Source organism: Plectropomus leopardus, chromosome 21 (genome assembly GCF_008729295.1).
Source record: "Plectropomus leopardus isolate mb chromosome 21, YSFRI_Pleo_2.0, whole genome shotgun sequence".
Classification (NCBI taxonomy): domain Eukaryota; kingdom Metazoa; phylum Chordata; class Actinopteri; order Perciformes; family Serranidae; genus Plectropomus; species Plectropomus leopardus.
The window spans coordinates 14,727,213-14,747,861 of record NC_056483.1 but is presented as its reverse complement, the minus strand read 5'-3'; the positions used below and the strand labels follow the sequence as shown (position 1 = coordinate 14,747,861).

General features: G+C 39.6%; 1 protein-coding gene across 1 annotated transcript in view; it reads left to right on the top strand.

Annotated features, from left to right (window-relative positions):
• LOC121960984 (myosin-9-like) overlaps window positions 1-20,649 on the top strand; it is a 156,794-nt gene that overhangs the window by 90,881 nt on the left and 45,264 nt on the right. Inside the window, exons 23-28 of the mRNA XM_042510887.1 lie at window positions 6,699-6,808; window positions 7,275-7,349; window positions 8,349-8,442; window positions 8,546-8,586; window positions 15,030-15,132; window positions 18,916-19,195. Coding sequence (XP_042366821.1) covers window positions 6,699-6,808; window positions 7,275-7,349; window positions 8,349-8,442; window positions 8,546-8,586; window positions 15,030-15,132; window positions 18,916-19,195 — 703 coding nt within the window. The remainder of the gene's footprint in view (window positions 1-6,698; window positions 6,809-7,274; window positions 7,350-8,348; window positions 8,443-8,545; window positions 8,587-15,029; window positions 15,133-18,915; window positions 19,196-20,649) is intronic.

Here is a 20,649-nt window from a genome sequence, read left to right as displayed (position 1 = left end):
AGTTATTTTTATCTTATTATTTTTTGTTAAAGCCCCTGTAAGTGTGTGTTTTTATTTGAAATTTGGCTGTGTGGCTAAACTATGCAAACATAAGTGTAGTATTTTCTTTTTGGAGATTCTAGAGAGAGTTGGTTTCTGGAACAGTCTTATCTGTTCATTGATCTCACTCATTATACCTGATAGAAGCCTCAAGCGTGGCCTAATTAGCTTAGAATGACTTGTACTTGATCATAGTTTTACACACACACACACACACACACACACACACACACACACACACACACACACACACACACACAGAGAAAGGTTTGATGATGGAGAAATGAGGACAGACAAATGAAGCTCATTTGTTTGGTTGATGAATATACAGAAGTGGTCCAATTGTCTGACTGTTTAACCATGGAATGGCCTTCGTATTTGTTCAATGTGTGTGTGCATGCATGTCCTTGTGTCCCATCACCCTCAAACACAGCTCATTAAGCTACAGCCCTGTGATTCATCTGAAGAGATGTGACGGACAGTTGAGCAGAAACAGGCTGCTATTTTTCTTGTGTTGTCTCCATAAGTTCCTGTGTTCTTCCTACAGTAGCTGTCAAGCAGCCTTTCTTTACCAGAGACAGCCACATGTCTGTTTTTTGTATGCAAAAGTTCACAGGAGAAACATATAAGGTACGATTAATTTGCCAAAAGAAAGAAGAGAAGTCATGAAAAATGTGGAATATGTGCAAAGATATTCAAAGGATGTTTCTCTCTAATTCATAGGTAATGTTTAATGTAGTTTTATAGCAATAGATTTAAAAGAAATGTTAGATTACTGAAACCTTTTGTTCTCCAAGTGTTCAAAATGTGTATTTACATAGTTAGTTTTTGCCAGACACCAAGGCAAATTCATCAGTCAGTCAAAGTTCACATTCCTTACTTTTATACATGTGTGTTTGTGACCTGGATCAAAGGAACTTGAAGAACTAATGGAAATGAGTCTTTACAAATCACAGCTACCACTCATCTAACAGCCTCTAATAAAAGTAAGTAAGAATGCTATTATTGTAATTATTCAAGGCTAACTGTTCTCACCTTAGCTGCATGTTTTACACTGTTAAAATCCTCTTCACAGATTCTAAAAGAACTGTGTAACATCACCCTATTCACACTTAATCTCAGTCTCAGAACAAATGAATGCAGACTGGGTAGCTTAAATTGATACGATCAAAAAATTTCAGAGTGGAAACCTATGAAAGTATGTCTCCCTTTAATTTCAATATTTTACCACAGCAGCATACTGTAGTTGGAAGCTGGAGCTGGAGTTGTTTGGCACAATTTTCACTCTGTTGTACTTCGGTGGCATAGTTTATGCTAAGAAGTCATGTTGTGGATTTGAGCCAACCAGCCCCACCTTGCATGCACAACATTGTGTATGCAAGGTGGAGCTATCACAATGTGATAGTAACAAAAAAGTAAAGCAGCCAGTAGAATCAATTTGAAAAGTCAATTGAGGAAGAAACAGATAACATACATGTTTAATAGAATATCTGCCCATTTTTAAAACCAAACATTTGTAAGCCATTCATCAGTAGGAATGTCTAATTGCTTTTGCCATTGACCATTCAAAATGACAATAGTTAAATAACAATATAAGCATTGTTTTAAAACTTTAATCTCATAGAAATTCTTCTTTTAAGAGATGATGTAATTTCTACAAGTGAATAGTATTAAGCTTGCTGTTTGCTTCACTGTACTTAAAACTGAACTGAGGGGCTCTAAAAAGATTTTGGCCTTGCCACATTTTTTTTGTGTGTGTGCAGAATTGCTGAAAATCAATCATGTTGGAGAAAATAACTAATTATAAATGAATGTCTCCCACCACTATACCTTATTTTTATTTTCCAACATTTTATTAAGGTGCTGAAAAAATAACAACAGGGCTGGCAGTGTTTTCCCAAACTCTTGCTGCATCAGCTCATCACTAAACAATGCAGCAACAATAAAAACCTAAAATTGTTCTTTTGTGTTGCTGCTGTCAGCTCAGCACTGTTGCAGGCTGGTCACCTGGACAGCTAAATATCGGACGGTCTGCCAAATGGGAATCCCTCACATCCAGGACACATTTATAGCCTTCTATTGTCAGAACTTACCAACAAATAAACTGTAGCAGTCTGGGCGGCTGCACAACAGTATTTGCATCCTTTCTCCAGTAAACCCGTTGCACGACTTCAATCTCAAGTATTAAGTAACTCTAACAAATGATGCTATGGACTGACACCATGAAGTTGAGTAATTTCTAGGGTTGGGTTTTGTCAAATGACAAGTGTTAATATGATAACTGAATTTAGTCACCAAACAATACTTTTTTAAAATATTATTGTTATTATTATACCTTACAGTGATAATTTTGAATTTGTTTTTCCACAAATCAGCCCTTTCAGAAACTAAAAGAAACAAACTTCTCAAAAGTTTAACATTATCCAAAACAAGCATCACTACAATAACATTTCCTCAAAGAAAATGCTGTTTAAAATTGGCAATATTATTATGTAGGTTAGAAACTGTCTGATTAAAGGCTAAGAGTAGAAGATTATAAATCTGGATTTTTTTTCCACTCTATACTATAGAACGTGTAAATGCTTTAATGGTCAAAAAACACAGTTTTCCTCATACTGTCTGTGTTGGAACAGCAGTTTTACCCTTTGTCTGAGACACTACATTTTAGCTTGTAGCTACATGTAGCAGTGTACTTGCAGCAAAGGAATGACTGTATTAGGTGGCACCTTCTTGTGCAAAAAATCACAAACAAAAAGTTATAAATACAACATGTTCAACATGTTCTAGCAGGGCTGTTACCCAAAATTGGGGAAAAACTGACAACATTGTCTACATGTTTCCCTGATATTAGCATGTAGCCATATGCAGCAGTGTAGGCTACAAAATGTAACACCTGCAGTGGCATGCCTGGAGCAGATGGCCATATCAAGAAATCTGTCCAAATATATTGTTTTGTTGGTAGTTAAGTACTGAAACAGAAAACAGAAACAGAGTATTCAGTACTGTCTGAAGTCTGAGGCTTTTGCTAGGTAGGATAACTTTTACATACGTTTATGTCATTATTTGTAATTTTGGCCACTCTTTATGTGAACATCCGACCTTGCAACATTATATATGCTATATGACAGAAAATAAGGAGAAACACAATAGATCTCCTTTAAACAACACCTACTAGATGGTGGAACTTTTAGCTCTTAAGTTGTCAAGTAACTTTTCCCAAGGCTGGTAATGTAGCTGTGCTCATGCAGGCTCGATGCAAGATAGGGGACTTCAGTAATGGCAGCCACTGATAAACAACCCAGCAGCATGCGTAGGAGCGTGTGTGATGAAAGGACTCGGAGAGAGGAGTGAGGCCATGCTGCAGCAGACGAAGGTAATTAAAGAAGCCATCATCAGCATCATTAATATGCTAGATCTGCTGTGGCCCACTGACTAGTCTAATGGAGAACATGTCATCATCGTCACCATTAGGGAGAGTGGGACACACACAAACACACGCACACATGGTCTTAATGTTGGGTCACGCCATGATTATCACCATTAAGCCTAGAGTGAGAAGACCTGCTTAGGAAACCTCATTCTCTCCCGCCGTCGTACACGCACATGCACACATACAGTGTACACACACAGACACACACACGCCTGTAGATCTTTAATTCAGACCCTGTGAGTGATAAGTATGCATATTTAAGTGATGTCAGGCCTGTTGGGTCTTTTAATTAGACAGAATGAATGAATGTTTTATAAAAACGTGTTTAACAATAAATGTGTTCATTAATTTGATGAGAGGATGTGCTCTGATGAGCTGAGTGGAACAGAGTAATGGCTCGTATTCAGCTCTGGCGGTTTGATGGTGATGGAAGCAACAACCAGGCTGTCTGTTTCTGATCCCCCCACCCACCCTTCTTCGTTTTACTCTCTTTACCGAGAAAAGTTAACTTTAAATTATGTTTATCCCATGACCTTGGACAGCTTGGTCTGTTTTAGTGAAAATGCACTTTTGTCCTGGACAGTTAATGTGCAATGTGATACTAGTCCACCGCTCTATGGAGAATAGAAAAGATGGAAAATCCATTAAGGCCCCACTTTTTTTTGTTTTCTGTCTGCAGGTATGCTTTGTGGTTTGTCATGAAAGTTCATTCAGATGTATAAGTTCAGAAGAAAATTGCACAAAGTCCATCTTGTTTCTATTGTCAATGAAAAGGCCGTGGACTGTACAACTCTGCCTTATTTTCATAGCATAAACTAGCAAAATGAAAAATACTGTTGCAGCAGCTGTAAAAATCCCAAACCCTTCACCAGAACTGTGGTAGTCAACTCATATTCTCTAGCATAGACCTGAAAGGACCAGCAGTATTGCCAAACTTGGTTATAAGTGTGTCCCAAATGCATTTTGTTGCCCCTTTTAGCCCCCATCATCTGCTAAAATATTTGTGCAACAAAACCAATCTAAATGTTAAGCAGGCATGCTACTTTACTCCTCCCCCCGTTTGCATTTGCACCTCTTTTGTCCCTTTTTCTCTAAAGGTCCCTCCCTCTCTCTCTCTGTCTCTCTCTCACACACACACACACACACCCTCTTTTTCACACACCCTTTCACTGCCTCCCTTGACACTGGTGGAAACAGAGTGATGGTGCGTAATTTAGTCCTAATCACAACATCAGACTTGCGCTGCGATTTACATCCCTCCACCAGCCGAGCCAGTCAGACAGTCAGGAGGGAGATGTTAATGTGAGACCACAGGTAATTACTGTCATTACAGCAGAGCACAGATCCTGCCACCGTGTGTGTGTGTGTGTGTGTGTGTGTGTGTGTGTGTGTGTGTGTGTGTGTGTGTGTGTGTGTGTGCGTGTGTGTGCGCACGTGTGCATTTTCAATGTGAGTATGGCTGTGTTTTGAGCTTTTGAATAGTATGGTTTGATATTTTTGTGTATATAATTAATATTAGAGCATTAATGTGGGTTTCTGGTTCACAACAGAACTTCCTTCACATGAAGATGTGTCTATGCATGATACAAAACAGGTGAAATCACAAGCACCAGGGGATCCACAATATTTATTCTATTGCAGTTGAATGCAATTACAATTGACTTGGTTTACTCTTCAAAATTGAATGATTTGATTGATGTAATGTCATTGTTGCTCCACTTTTTCTTCATTGCTTTATTTGTTGAAATACAGCCCTTCCTTAATGTGACAATAATTAAAAATATAATTCGTCATCATATTATAAAATCTTAAAGGTGCTCTATGCAATATGTTATGTTCCAGCAGATTTTTATATCAGATTGCACATTTTGCTGTGAGTTGTTGCGTGGATTCCTCTCATTGAAAATGTAACAAAATTGACTGGTCAGCTGGTGAACTCCTGACCTGTCTGCCCACTCTGTAGCCCGCGGTAGATGTGGTGCAGACATGAAAGACTGGCTTCTTTTAGATTAAGTTGTAAATAACTTAAAACATTTTCACCTCTGGCAACTAAAAGCATCTTATTTTCATTTCAGCCTCGGGGTGCACAAGCAGTAGTCCTGCAACCTTATTTGGGTGTGGCCCATAAGAGTCAGACCTATATATTGACATACTTCAATTTCTTTTTTGCTCTCATTGGCTTATATTCTTTATTTCCCTTTTACTCTGAGGCCATTTAATGATGAAACAAAGGGTTATTGTATGTCATAATCACTTTTTTATTACTCCATCACATTTTTTTTTCATTTAGCTCTGCATCAGCTGGATCAGGTGATGTTTTCCAGATAAGCATCAACAGAAAAATATTTTGTCAGACATATGGGATTCAACATACACACACATTCACACACCTAGTGCCTGATTCAACCCACACAGCAGTTGATATTTGACATTTTGGGTTAATCATATGACATTTTTGGATACTTAAATCATGGCCCACATATTGGAAACTTTTTTTTTCATGTTTGCCCAACTCTTTGTGGGAAGATGGTATGGTATATCAAGGTGTTTCCATGGCGATAAGGGTAATGTGTCAGGGTCCCTAGAGTTTAGGCCTGGAAAGGTCCTGACTGATAAGCAGAATGAAAAAGTCAGCAGTTTGGCCGGTGCCATCCCATTGCTGTTTTCACCCCTCACCCATCTTCTCTGTAAAATCTCGTCTTCAGTTGGCTCCTGCTCTCCCCCCAACCTCCATCTTTCCTCCTTTGCACCTGTTTAATACCTCACCCTGCTATTTATACCTGCGTCTGCAAATGTCATCTCTTTCATCCTCCATTATTCTCCATTTACCTAATTTTTCTCTTGTGTTGCTATTATGCTCTGTTTTTGACATTTATTTTCACCCTGTCTCTACTTTCCATCTTTTAAAACCTCACTTATCCCCTTTTTTACCTTTCTTTATTTCACACCTTTGGTGTGAGTGTGTGTGCATAGAGTGAGCGAGAAACTTTAACCCATCTAAATGTGGAAAGCTAGTGCTGTTAAAATTACTCCCTAACTAAAGTACATCAAAACAACAATGAACTGAATGTTATCGTTCAAACTTACGGCCATCACAAATCCAATCAGAGAAAAGATGAAGGGTTTTTAAAGTAAGGGAAGTAACGAATGCAGGGTAAACATGAAAAACAAACTATGCAGTTTTTTGTATGGTTTGAGTTGAGATGGATAACGTATGACTGTGTTGTAGGTGGACGCACTTCGGTCGGAGCTGGAGGGAACACGTTCTGACAATGCAAACCTTCGCCATGAGAGCCAGCTGGTCATGATCAATGTTAACCGTTGGATCACTGAACAAAAGTATGACCACACTATGATGTGTTATTGTTATTACTATTATTATTAAAAGTAGTAGTAGTAGTAGCAGTAGCAGTATTATTCATTACACTTGTCTGTGGAAAATATTTTGTTCCTGTTGGTTATTTTAATTGATATTATAAAGCCTTTGACCACCGGATAAATGTACTACTACATTTTTTGTTAAAGTGTTTTGCATTTAGTGTCCTCTTGTTAGTACTGCAAAAGACAGTGTTAAACTGTCGGGTATTTATATCCTTATAAAAGTCTTGTCTTGTCAGCCCCTCCAGGATATTGCATATTTATTGTGATTACAATGGTTTACGCAAATTCAACAAAACTACTACCGTAAAATCATCCATTTCAGGCTGCAACAAACCCAGTAACAGTCCGCAAAATCCTGGAAGGAGTGCTGAGTGCAGTTTTGAATTTCATCATTAGATTTCAAAAGTCTGTCCTCTCCTCTCAGGGCCTCCAATGAGAGCCTCACTGCCCAGATGAAGGCCCAAAACAAGGTGCTGCTCATTGTCACCGAAGAGAAAGAGTGAGTATTTATTTCATAGTGAGATCTTCAGGTTTGCTAGCTTTTTAAAATGAGTGCAATTTTTGCTTGTATGTTGTAATCTGTGTGTGTGATAAGTATGCTAGTTTATGCTACAGCTCAGCTAACCACTGCACCTGCAAACTAGGCCACTTTTCCCACCAGATGAGTTTGCAATTATATTGAGTTTTTGTGTTTTTTATGTATAGTATGTGTCTGAGTGATTTAGGTGGACTTTCTGAAATGCTTGCACCTGACAGCCATTCTGCATATTTGCATCATCATGACTTACACACACACACATGCACACACAGACATGGGCGTGACATATTCCTCTTTCAAGAGATCAAAGCGGTCTAGCTGTCTTCTGTCATCCCACCCCCCTGTGGTGCCATACCTCCCTCAGCCCCGCCCAGCAGCACTGCATCTGTCTGTGTCTGCTTTTAACTCTCTATTAACTTCCACTGTGTGTTCTGTTCTTACACTTTTGTTATGGTAACCTGTCGCAACGGTAGTCTTTATACACCTGGAACACACAGGCTACAAAATGTTAGAACGATAGAATATTTCCTCCTTATACATAACACCCTGCCCAAGTATACTTCCGCTTCCATTAAAAGGACTATTTCATGCTTCTGATGTGTGCTATAGTAGTGCAATAAACATCTGAATAAGAAATTGTTTTTATAGTTATGGAGACTGAAAATTGGTGGCATAACAAAATACTGAAATAAATAGCCACAAGGGGTAAGTGATGAATGGCTGCAGAAATATAGCGTTTCATTATAATGGATCATGATATGTGTGTGTGTTTGTGTGTCTCAGCTGCTAGTTAAAGGCCGTTCTGGAAGCAGAGAAATGCAGACACTATTGGTGGCAGAATATTTTGCCTGCCATGTTAACAAGAGTCTCTTGATGATAATAGGTATCTGTCTTCCTCTGTGTCTGCCTCTCTCTATGTATATACTTCTGTTTAACCCTGCATCTCCTTGGCTTCGTCAGACATCTCCAGGACGCTAATGGCACATTGAAGGCGGAGGTTAAGAGACTGAAAGAAGTGGCGGATGAGAAGGAGAGAGATGTGGAGCACTTCAAGGTGAACAAGGGCAAAGTGGAAAAGCAATGAAGTACAAGTAGGGAAGAGACAAAAGAGGGCTGATCACAAACAGGTTTGTTTTTCGTTTTATAATTGTTTGCAGGCCCGGATCCGAGACCAGAGCATCCGGCAAGACGAGAGAACGTGAGTCATCTATGTGTGTGTGTGTGTGTGTGTGTGTGTGTGTGTGTGTGTGTGTGTGTGTGTGTGTGTGTGTGTGTGTGTGCGTGTGTGTGAGTGTACATATATATTTGTGTGCATCCAGCAGCTGATCAGAGTTTAGCATTCACACGCAACAAAAAAAGCATTGCCCACCATGTTTCCCTCTTTCACACACAATCTAGCCCGAACAAAGCTGATGATGATAATAACAGCAGGAGTGCCAAGTTGTGAATGAAACACCCCGTGGGCCTTGCCACCTGTGTTTCCCCCTGCGTGTATATGTGCGTGCCTCTTCTTCAATCTGAATACGTTATTCACGCTGGGCCTTTAACAATGATTACACTCCAATCAAGGGCCCATCCTCTCCTGCCTGCCACCCCCATGGCTGTCAAATAGCATTCATCAATAGAGAGGAGATATATTTATTATGTTCATTAAGGCAATTAAAATGAATGTGGCACAGATGGGATTGGATGTAGGATGGATGTGAGAGGAGAGGGTGTTTGTGGGGGCACCTGCCTGCAGCACTACTCCCCATACCCTCCGCGTGACCCCCCTGAGGTCTCCCTCATTAACAACTCCCCCCCACCTCACCCCGTTTTACACACACGCTCATGTTGCACCCCTCCCCTAACGAACCACCAGGCTCTGTTTCCAAAACGGATCAGATTTGTTTTGACTGGAGTAGGTTTCCAATGCTATTCAAAGCTGTCAGTCATTTTAATGATATCATTAAGGGGCCGCGACAGAAAGATGAATCGCTTTTCTTTGTCTTTCCCTCATAATTGCGAATGAGCGAGAGAGAGGGACAGAGCGAGAAAGGCAGTTCATATAGATGTATGCATAAGAGGGGTTTTGATTGAGCGAATATAATAACATGGAACGAGATAAAAACAGTGAATGAAAGCCTCTTCCATAGTGTCTCCCCATCCATTCTCTGTCTCTCTTTCCTCGTTTCTTTATTATGAGGATTCCTAATTTATTTCATTTCATTATTGTGCCCCCCTCTATACACACACACGCACCTACCCGAAATGCCATATGTATGAAAATCATACATCCATAAGGCAACAGATGTGTCATGATATTTGCATGGCAGCCATATACATTCAGTGTATGAATCTCATTACTGGTGGAAAAGGGATATCTTCAGTGTCTCTCTACTGCCACTATCGCTGACAGCAATCAACACGGCGTGAGGGTTTTGTCATTAGATATGCCTTTATTAAAGAAGTGTATTATGATTACATGGCCTCCTGTTCCAAAGCAGCTGGAATGTCACAGCGTCATGGTGTTGATGACATTTTGTACTAATAAAGCCAACAGAAAGGTCAGGAAAAGAGAAAAAGAGAAGTTTGAAATTTAGCTCAATAAATATACAGAGGCCTTTTCATGTTAAGGTTAGATTTGTGGGGGTTTTGTAAGCATAAAAAAAGAGCATGTCACCAATTTCAAGGATAAACTTTATTAAAAGATATATATATTTGGTAGTTTTATTTATTGTTTTTGAATATGGAAATCAATTAGTCAGTCATTCATTTTTCACATGTAATCATACAAGATACAACATTGGCTGCAGTGTGTGTGTGTGTGTGTGTGTGTTTGGCATCCTGGATGGTTCTGGTAAGCCATGGTTTCTGGTTGTTGAATGGTTTAAATGTTGTTTTTGGTACTGTTCTTTTTCATATTAAATCCACCAAGGACTAAGTGAGTTCATCGTCATTGGTGACGTCAGCGGTGGTGTCCTGGAACGTGCTCCAGACTCTGGTTGGCTCCATCTTTTGCATGTGTCATGGTTTGACTTTGTTTTCATATCTTTACCTCAACAAGATGGCCACATGGTTGCCTCTCCTGAAAATGGGCAGCAACTCTGCTCTAAAGACGTCTCTGAGCGGTGCATATGTCATCCAAAGTGTTTTTTCTCCTTATGGCGCAGGACAAGCAGGAACAGGACAGCACCTCACATTCTGTCACGTCAGTCCTTATTTAGCATAAAGCACACGACTCCTCCCCATCTCTTGCCTCTGCCAGTTCCTGATATCCTGTTGGAAACTGATGTGGCATGAAAGCTGACCAGTTTATTATCCAACACCTGTACAATGGTTAGAATATGCCAGTTTGGGATAGAAGATTCCCGCAATCACGGCTGCTTGCCATGGTGCCTCCAAAGTAGACACACAGCATGTAACGCTAACCACAAAAAGCACTGCACAACAATAGACATAATAGCATAAATATGCATGCATATAGTGTAGCAGAGCTGACAGAGCGGCAAATGGAAATGTTGTCATGGCATCATCCTTTTTTTTCTAATACAAAACCGTTATTGGAGGATTCATCTTCAACCCTACCTATCTTCTAACACGTGAATGGCTGTTTAGAGACACCAGTTGGTCTAAAAATGTAGGAGAACAATAATCATAGCTCTAATAGCTAAAATCTGTTTCACAGAAAGCATTTTCTTATCTGTATTTGTATTAATCAACAATCCTTTTAAAAGCTGACAGGCCATGGTCACGTTGTTCAGTATGCCTATAAAAACCTTCTCCAAGGTGCTACTGTATGCATAGCTTTATATGTTTTACAAACCATTACTGTTGCTTGTAGGAGGATGCTACTTTCTTTTCCTTTTCCCTGTCTTCCCTCTAGGAGCGTTTAATATGAGAAGGAAGTAAAAATGTAAAAATGGCTGCTGTTTGTGCCATAGACCAGTATTTGTGATTTGTGTTGCCAAGCAATGCACTACTATATACAATAAAATATTTGATCTAAAATTCAAATGCGTTGCAAATCAGAGAAAATGCAAACATTTTAATGTGTTTCTCAACAGCAGTTACACTCCAGCATCAAGATAATTAAATGATTTGCCATCAAATGTCTTTCACATTTCACCTCAGATGATCTAAATAATATCTGAAAACATTAAAAACCAGTGCACATTGAAATGCACTAAGTGGTGGAAGCAGAAATCGATGCTGTTTGCTGTGACTGTCTGACACAACCTATTCGGGGGGGGGCTGCTCATAAAGCATCAGGCTTCATCAGTCGCACCATTAACAATGTGCTTCCAATTAAGAGCACCCAGTGATCACAGCAGAGGATTTGTACAAACACAGAGAAGCAACGTGACGGAGAAACAGAGAGAGGAGATAAGGAGGAGACTGCGGGAGAAGACAGCCAAGTCTTGCATAAAATTTTCAGATGAGAGCAGTAAATAAGAGAGATGAGAGCGAGATTGGACTACGTAGTTTATTGCCTGGTTTAGAGAGCATGGCAGCTTGGCTTTGACACTAATGACTGTAATTATACACACACTGATTGGGTTAGGCCGCTAATTACACACATCCATGTTTGCGTGTAAACACAGGAACACATGTTTACACAGGCGTCATGCCAAAGCACTAAGCGCATTGCTGCCTTCTCACATTGGGAGCATAAATCTCACACAGTTGTCTCAGCGGCGGTGATGTTTCATGATGTGCTGAAGACCACATTAGCATCGAGGAAAGAGCTTAAATCATGTGAAGAATCTGTGGAGATGGTGGCGCTTTGGATTTTATGCTGGCATTTAAAGTTTATGCCTCCTGTTTTTCCCTTCGCTGTAGCAACGGGAACTCATCTTTTAATTTAACAGGCATTTACAATTTAAAAAGATCAAAGGAAATTCCAGCATTTCTTCTTATTAATGTTCTTTGTATCATCATTATGGTGTGAAATTAAAAGATTCAGAAGGGTCACTTGCAATTATGTTCAGTTTATGAATGTCAATTTCAGGAAATGAGGTTTCTTTAAAAAAAAATGGCCAAGCTTGATTAGTTAGTTGGTTAATAGGCAGTGATTCAGATCCAGTTCTGTGGGCTGGTGTATGTATGGAATTTTTAAAATAAGAATTATCATGGTTCATTTTCTATTCATACATGTTTGGATAAATTCATCAAAAACATACAGATACGATATCAAAATATTGTAGCTGTGGGGTAGAAACCTTGTCTCTCTAATATTTTATTTATTTTCAAAGAAATAATTGCTGTTGGTATTTGAGTTTTACACATTTAACAAATGGAGAGTATTAAAAAAAATGAGCACAGAAAGCTTCCATAAACTTAATAAACTGAAAATTGTTGAAAAACTGAATGCAATGCACTAACTGGCTGAGATGCGACCTTTAAATCAATGAGACAAAACATGTGTCTTGACATTCGCTGTTCACAAACCTTGTAACTCCATTTGAGCTTAATTTTGAAAAGATATTGATAATGAAACAAAAATGACATATTGACAATGCGGTGTTCAGTTATTTTAACCTTTTGAACTCTGCAATAGAATGGTCAGCCAGAGTCCAAATTGGTATATTTACTTATTGCGAGGTCGTTCTTTGAGTTCTTTCAAATGCTTTATGTCCCTTAAATTTGTATAACCTAAACTAAAAGGTTATGTGTGTAAATAAACCATAACATTCGATTATCGTGTTAAAATATAAATATGGGACATGGTTTTTCCAATCAAAATTTACAAATAAACACAAAAAATATTGAACCAAAAAACTAAATGTAAAAAAATATACTAAATAATAACACAAACACTCCCTATGGTATTTGAGCTATGGACATAATTTAGATTTTGACCTATGCTTACTTTTATGAGCAGAGGGCAAAGGCTCATATGTACATTTATTATTCTTTCCACTGGGGCCACACATATCGTAATGCAATGATGTCATCATGAGCACGCAATGCAATGACATAGCTCTCAGCTGCATGTATGATGCATGAATTATTATAGTTTTTATTTTAGATCGATATATACAGAATTACACAAGCAACGTAAGGAAAGGTAACGTAAGGTCATGATGTGATGACAGAGAAGACAGAGGCCTCAGCTATTACGGTTCCATGCAAACAACAATCTCCCTCAGCCGCCTGTAGGATGGAGTGACAGGATTTTTTTTTCTTATGTATTTATTTATTTATTTTTGTTGTTTCTATTTATTTGATTATTTTTTGTTTGTATTTTTAAGTACAAGGTCTTGCAAGACTAAAACTGTAGCTGGGTCACTGGATTGTATCCTTTCCTCGAAAGGCTTAAAGCTGAATAAATATTATGATAATATATACAAAAATACATAAACAAACAAACGTTGCACATCAGTGCTTCAGCTTAGCTGTGTTTGTTTTTCCCTCTTTTCATATTTAGAAAATGGTTTTATTTTGTGTTTTAGCAATGTGCTGTAAGTCATAGTTGCACTGTTTTCCAGTCACGATAGTGGATAGTGTTTTTATGCAGTGGTGCTAACATCCCTGTTGTTTATGTTGTTGCTATTGTCTCTTGGTTGAGGTTCAACATAGATGATAATAAATGCATGGGAGCTGAATTGTTTCACTAATGAATCTCATAAACTTTTCAGACAAAAATGTCGGTTCACATATTAGCATCTCCCTCAAGTGTCTCCTCAGATGTTAAATGTTTTAAGTTAACGCTAATAGGGCCAAAAGTTTGTGTGTGTGTGTGTGTGTGTGTGTGTGTGTGTCTCAGCTCACCCACTCCACAGAAACAATAATGCCATTTATTAGCGTTTGGATGAGCGTGTGCGCATCTTCTCAACTGAAGCAAAACGGTCTTCCCATCCACCGCTCTGATAGAAAAATCCCAGCTTGCTCTTTTATAAGAAAATTAACATTGGGGAGGTACAGTGGTACTTTAATGGGCTAAGAAGTCTTCAATAAAGTATTTAGAAGGTTTTTCCGAATGCTAACTGGACAGGTTCACTGGGGCATGAAAGAAAGAGCGTAAAGCGGGGGCAGCAAGCTCTTCAGCCCGTACAGAGCACCATTATCCACCGTCGTTAATTTAATAGACATTCCTTAGTCAGCCCTGAGTCTGAAGATAGCAGACCCTAACATTTGTTTGTCATTTCCCAAAACGTTTTTAATAAACAGTTAAAATCTTAAATGGCTTCTTGTACTCTTAATGTTCCCTGGCTGCGGTTGCGTTCGTTTTGTTTTTGTATTTTTTTGGGGTTTTTTTTCTATTCGGTTTTATATGCGCTTTCATATATAATTTAATGATTCCTGGAACTCATTTGCTCACCCATCTTTGAGTTTAGTAATAAGTTATAATGAAGATGGTTATAATGAAGATGATGTACGCCAACTTCTTTATGCCCTAGATTTCGAGGACATTTGATTGAAACTGTTTTGTCTTGCAAATGCATATCATTGCACAAAAATAGGAGTTTAAAAGTTTACCAAGACAGCAGAAGTGTACCTAATATGCTTTTTATGGGAAATCAGAGCCAGATTCAAGCAGCAGCTGGAAAGTTAAGGTTTTATTGTTCTGTTTTCTTAAACTACTTCAGGTACTAAGATTTAGAGACGTCAAAGTTAATTTCTCAGACATGTTCATGTGTGTGTATTCTTGTGTTACAGCATGGAAAAGCAGGGTTATGTGGCTCTAAACCTTAGCAAAATCGAGGACATGCAGACCAGACTGCGAAGCAACCTGGAGGCCATCGGAATGCTAAATCAACAAGTAAGCACGCACACACGCACACACACACACACACTGGGTCCTGACAGTCCTTTTACCCGACAGATACAAACACACACCCACACACAAGCCCACCTGCTGTTGAGCTCACACAGAAGAGGAAGCTTTCATGCGTCCAACTTCAAACACACACGCGCACTTACACACAAGCGCGCACAGACATCCATTTCCTTTTCCTACGATAAAAGTGAAAAGTCTGCAGCGGGTGGGGGTGTGTGTGAGCGGCGTGGGGAAGTGGGGGGGGGGACAAATCGTATCGGGAAAAAGCAGTGACGTTTCTTTCCACTGGTAAATGATTTCCCTTTCATGAAACTGAGAGAGGGATGTATATCAATACAGCTGCGCTGATCTCTCCATGACAGCGTAGGGAAATGGCCCGCTGTGATAAAACAATGTGGGGGGAAAAAACACAGAGGAATATTCTGAGGAAAAGCTGACATTTTTTTTACTGTGTTGAACTTCACAAGAGTCAACAAATCACCAAAGGAGAGACAAATCAAAAGTACTCCTCAGCCCCCTCAGTTCTCCAAAACTCCAGGGCCTAGGGAACGGCTCACCCGACTTTTGTTAGTCTGCCGAATGGCCTGCTGATTGACGGGATACGACAAAAGCTGGTACTTGTTGAAGTTTTAATGTAGTGTTGTTTCAGTGTAAAAAAGCAAATGGCATTAGCTTGCATGCATGAGGCAGAGGAGCAGAGGAAGAGGCCGACGGAGAGGAAGAGAGAGGTGTTGTTTAACAGGTCAGGTGTGTAATAGCACCTCTTAATCTCTAGTGTGAATCATTACACACATCGATCCAGCGTGGATGTCCTGCGCACACACAAACATCCAAGCACAGCTGGAGAGGATAGGATGTTGACGGTTCATTTACACAAGGCTATTCCCCTCACTGTCCACCTGACACACTCACATACACACTTGCACACACGTACAGATATCAGTAAAGAAGCTGAATGGAATGTCTCAGTTTATCTATGTGAAAGGCGCTGGGTTATAAATCAGGTCTGTGTCTCTGCTTTGGATCAGTCTCATTTACTCATAGTCACAAAGTGGTTTAGTGCAGTTGTTTCCTCGCTCGCCCACAGGCGCATATTAACACCAACACGCGCACGCATGATTTCCATCCGACTGTCAGGCGGATTTCATGCAAACTTTTGAAATGTCACACGAAATTAGATGCGAATTAAGTGATTTTTCCATCAAACTGGGCTGAAGATGAACATCAGAGGGAAAAAAAAAACTGAGATTCTTTCAAGCTGTTATTGTGATTTAGTGTCAGCTAATGTCCAGGTTGTTTCATGCTTGCAAAGTTCCAGCACACCTAGAAGCTGCAGGGAGCGACAGAACTAAGAAAGAACTAAGTACATTTATTCAAGTAATGTACTCAAGTACAAATTTGTAGTACTTGTACTTTACTTGAATATTTAAATATCATGTTACTTTGTACTTTTACTCTACTTCACTTCAGAGGGAAATGTTGTATTTTTTACTCCACTATAATAATTTGATAACTGCAATGACAAGTTACTTAACAAATTAGGTTTTAGCACACAAGGCATACAAAAAATATGACTAGAACATTAATCCGCAGTTATTTTGCTAATAATTTTTTCATACGGAAACATGTTATGGTTCCAACTTCTTAAATATGATGATTTGCTACTTTTATTTTAATTTTCTATGCTTTTACTCCTAAATACATTTTCCTGATTGTACTTTTAGTTAGGGACTGTTTTTAATTGATGAGAGGGAAAGGCGGTGGTGCAAAAAGGCAGGAGGCACTTCAAATAAATTTTAAGCACAATTCTGTTTTTTGATTTGGCTTAGGGGAAGGACAGTAAACTTCAAAATTTAAACATTTAAACATTTATCATGGTCATAGACTGTGAAATACGGTTATTTATGGTGGAGCAAAGGTCATGTAAGTATTTTTACACTGTTGTATTAATACTTTTACTTCAGTAAAGGATCTGAATATTTCCTCCACCACTGATGTTTTCAGCGGGCAAATCATCAAACGTCAAGAGAGTCAAAATCCCGGTGAAAATTAACCAAGTTTTAAAACTTTTTTGCCGACAATAAGAAAGGCACTCAAAGTTTTCTGTCTCTACGCAGCTTTTCCAGCTCAATAATTTTAATAATTTGTATTAAAATACTTGAATGGAAACTCAGCTATACAAATGAAAAAGTGCAAACATGCACCAGCAATGAAACACACACACCCCTCCATGTCTTTCTGTCTGTCTCTTTCTCTCTCTTCCCTCCCTCCTTTTCATCCAAACGTATGCCCACCAGTTCACCCACAGTATGTGAAGGTTGAGGAGACGAGCTGTGATTTTTAATTTCGCCCCCTCCCCCCCCTCCCTCCTTTGCAATTAGGGAAGCATCCAGAACCACCAAAGACGAGGAAAATTAAACAGGTCCCCTTGAATATACGGTTAATTACAAATGTCAGCCTCAGTGTTTTTCATCTGGAAATTCTATTGCTTTTGGCACAACATAAAATGAACACGTTGAAGGATGTTTGCCTGTTGAAGATAGTAAATACTCTTTAAGCGTCTTAGGATAGTTTTGACACATTGACATGTCATTGGCTCTTTGAGGGTTAAGCCTAAGACCTTGCTATTTCTAGTCATGAGATGTAATACATTTGCTCAGATTTATTGAGTGTGTGTGTGTGTGTGTGTGTGTGTGTGTGTGTGTGTGTGTGTGTGTGTGTGTGCGCGCGCACTGTGTCTGGAAGGGTAATGTTAGCAGAACCATCCGGAAATGTGTCTGTCTCATCTCCGTTTGTGTTTTTCTCTCCCCCCTAACACACACATAAACATATGCGCACGCACACACATGGCCAGACATGTCGATGTGACATCATTCTTGAACCGCAGCGTTCACACAGACATACATACACTAAAAAAACAGATGTGGATAAGTGCAACTGTCATTACCCGACGTGTCTCTTTGTCTCTCCATCCTTTAATTTCTTATTTTACTCTTCCTCATAGCTAAAAATACATGATTTCAAATATTTCATTCTCTTTTATCTGCCTTATTACAATTTTTAGACTGGCACGTTTTGCATATAATTACCACGCTGTACACTAACGTAAAGGCTTTTTTTTTTTTTTTTTTTTTTTGCATTTAAAGCCACTTTTTGACTTACACTCCTCCCTGCCGTTACCCAAATGTCCCTGTCAAAAAATAAAACACCCTCAATTTAGCTAGTCTGTAATTGTGTTTCGTGGAGCCCAATCATGTTCTGACGATGTGCGATTTGTTTTGTGTCACGGATGATTTTGTGTCAAATCGACCTCTAATGATCGCTCAAATTGGTTGTTTTCATGTAGAAATTTACACCGTCGCATGACTCCTACTTGCGACCATTTCAAACTGTGAACACAATGCTCTCCCCAAAAACCCCCCCTCGCAATTTTCCACTCGCATTTCTGTGTCAACAGGCATGAAAGTAACTGTGAAAGATGAATTAAGCACATAATGGGATGTCAGCTACTTCATCAACTTGATAGCTGTTGACTTTTGATGGTTGATATTTATTGGCAACTTCAAATTAAGTTTTGTAATTTGGTTGATTTAACTTAACGAGTGTGATGTTTAAACTTCCTTGAAACTTCAGCAAAAATCTTTCCTGCACCTTCCGTCTGTTTCACGGTTACACATGAAGGTCTTTCTTTCAAAACTATTGTTATTCTCTTTGTCTTCCTCTGTGCATATGTGTCTCTCATTGTCTCTTTCTTTCTCTCGCCAGTTAAACTCCCTCAGCAGGGAGAATAAGCGGTTGCGTAGGCAGCTGGAGGAGGAGAGGTCCATGCGTAGACAAGTGGAGCGACTGCTCCCTCCTCCTCTCACCTCCCAGCAGTGCTCCTCCATCCACCTTCCCCTCTCCCTCAGTGCCCGCCCACCTCCACTCTCCAACTCCCTACCTTCATCCCTCTGCCTCCCTCATCCCCTGAGCCTGGACGCAGCGACAGGGGACACAGATGACAGGACCAAACCCAAGCTGAGCCGAACTCGGCTGGACAGAGCAGGTGAGTCAGGCCTTGGGTGAAGCGTTAGGATTAGGCCAAATGCCTCTCTGGAAGACGCTCGGTCTGGGAGGACAAACCGGAATCTGAACAAATGAAGCCCCCTGAAGACTTTGACCTGTCATGACTTTTTGACCCCAGGCTCCTCACCAGGGAGTCCACTCAGTATGAGGTTAATGTCCTGCAGGTCAAAGTCAAATCCCAGGGTGCTTTTAGCCTGAGGGCGGCTCCAGAAGCAGCGAATGATGGAATTCCCTCAAATCAACAAAAATCAACTCAAACTGCCGCTACTACTGTGCCTTGATGAGATTTATTCCAAGAAAACGTCGGTTTTTTTTTTTTTTTTTACAGTTTCACAATACAACACTTTACATAAAAAAGCCACTGATTGCATCCTTTAGAATGCTGCAATGCTCTGAGCAGTTGTAGCTTAAAACATTAGCAAATACTTCTCCAAATAATGATCTTGTTTTGCAAGAAAACTGTAGCACTAAGCACTAAAATATTTTTGTCTGCACTTATTTAAAAATCCTGACAGATCAGATGAACTATAATAGAAATTAATTCAACTTAGATAGGCAAATGAGATAAACAGAGCAAGTGACTAACTGCAAATTCCTTAGTGTTGATGAATGTGTCTTACACTGGAGAAAAGAGAGTTGTGCTGCGGATAAACGAGGGACAGCACATCATCAGTATCCACAGACATACCTCAGATGTGGATGGCTGTAACACAGTCTCTGATTACGCTGCAGCTGTGCGCCATGTGTCCTGCATCTACTGCGGTGGCTGTGGCTGTGTGTCTTTATGTGCGAGTGCATTATGTGTCTGCGTGCTTCTGTCTCTCTGTAAGTGCCTGTGGGTGAGTGTGTGCTCGTGTGTGATTGAGTATATTAGATGTTTATTATCGTAGACGTTGTTTTATATTTTGTTTTATACTTTAGAGCTATTTATTGATTTCTCTCCGTTGTTGTGTTTGAGCCCCCGCGTTGTGAAGACGGGGAAAAATAAAAACAGATACATGTGTAAGTGGTCAAACTTCGTTCCTCCCTGTTTTATTTTGTCTGTCAATATGCCAGCAATTTAACAACAGGCTAGCAATGCTACCTTTTAGGCCTTTTTTCTTTTTTTTTTACAGTTTTACATGACTGCTGAGGCACACAGAGATGTTGACACGTTGCAAAGCATTTAATGAATTATCCAAAATCGGGTTTTGGCGTGCCAGCGATAGCACAATCACCATCTTGACCTCCTGTCTTTCCATGAGCGTCAATGGGTGACTCGTGGCTCTTTTTATATGTTTATAGTGGTTTAACAAGAGCACTGTTTCAAATTCACATAGCAAAAGCAAAGAAAAAAAGCCGGCAAACATCTGAAGTTCAGAAGGAGCAGTATTATGCTGTGATAATGAGAATTCTAGGGAAAGCAGGTCTCAGACCACAATTGGCTTCCTCATC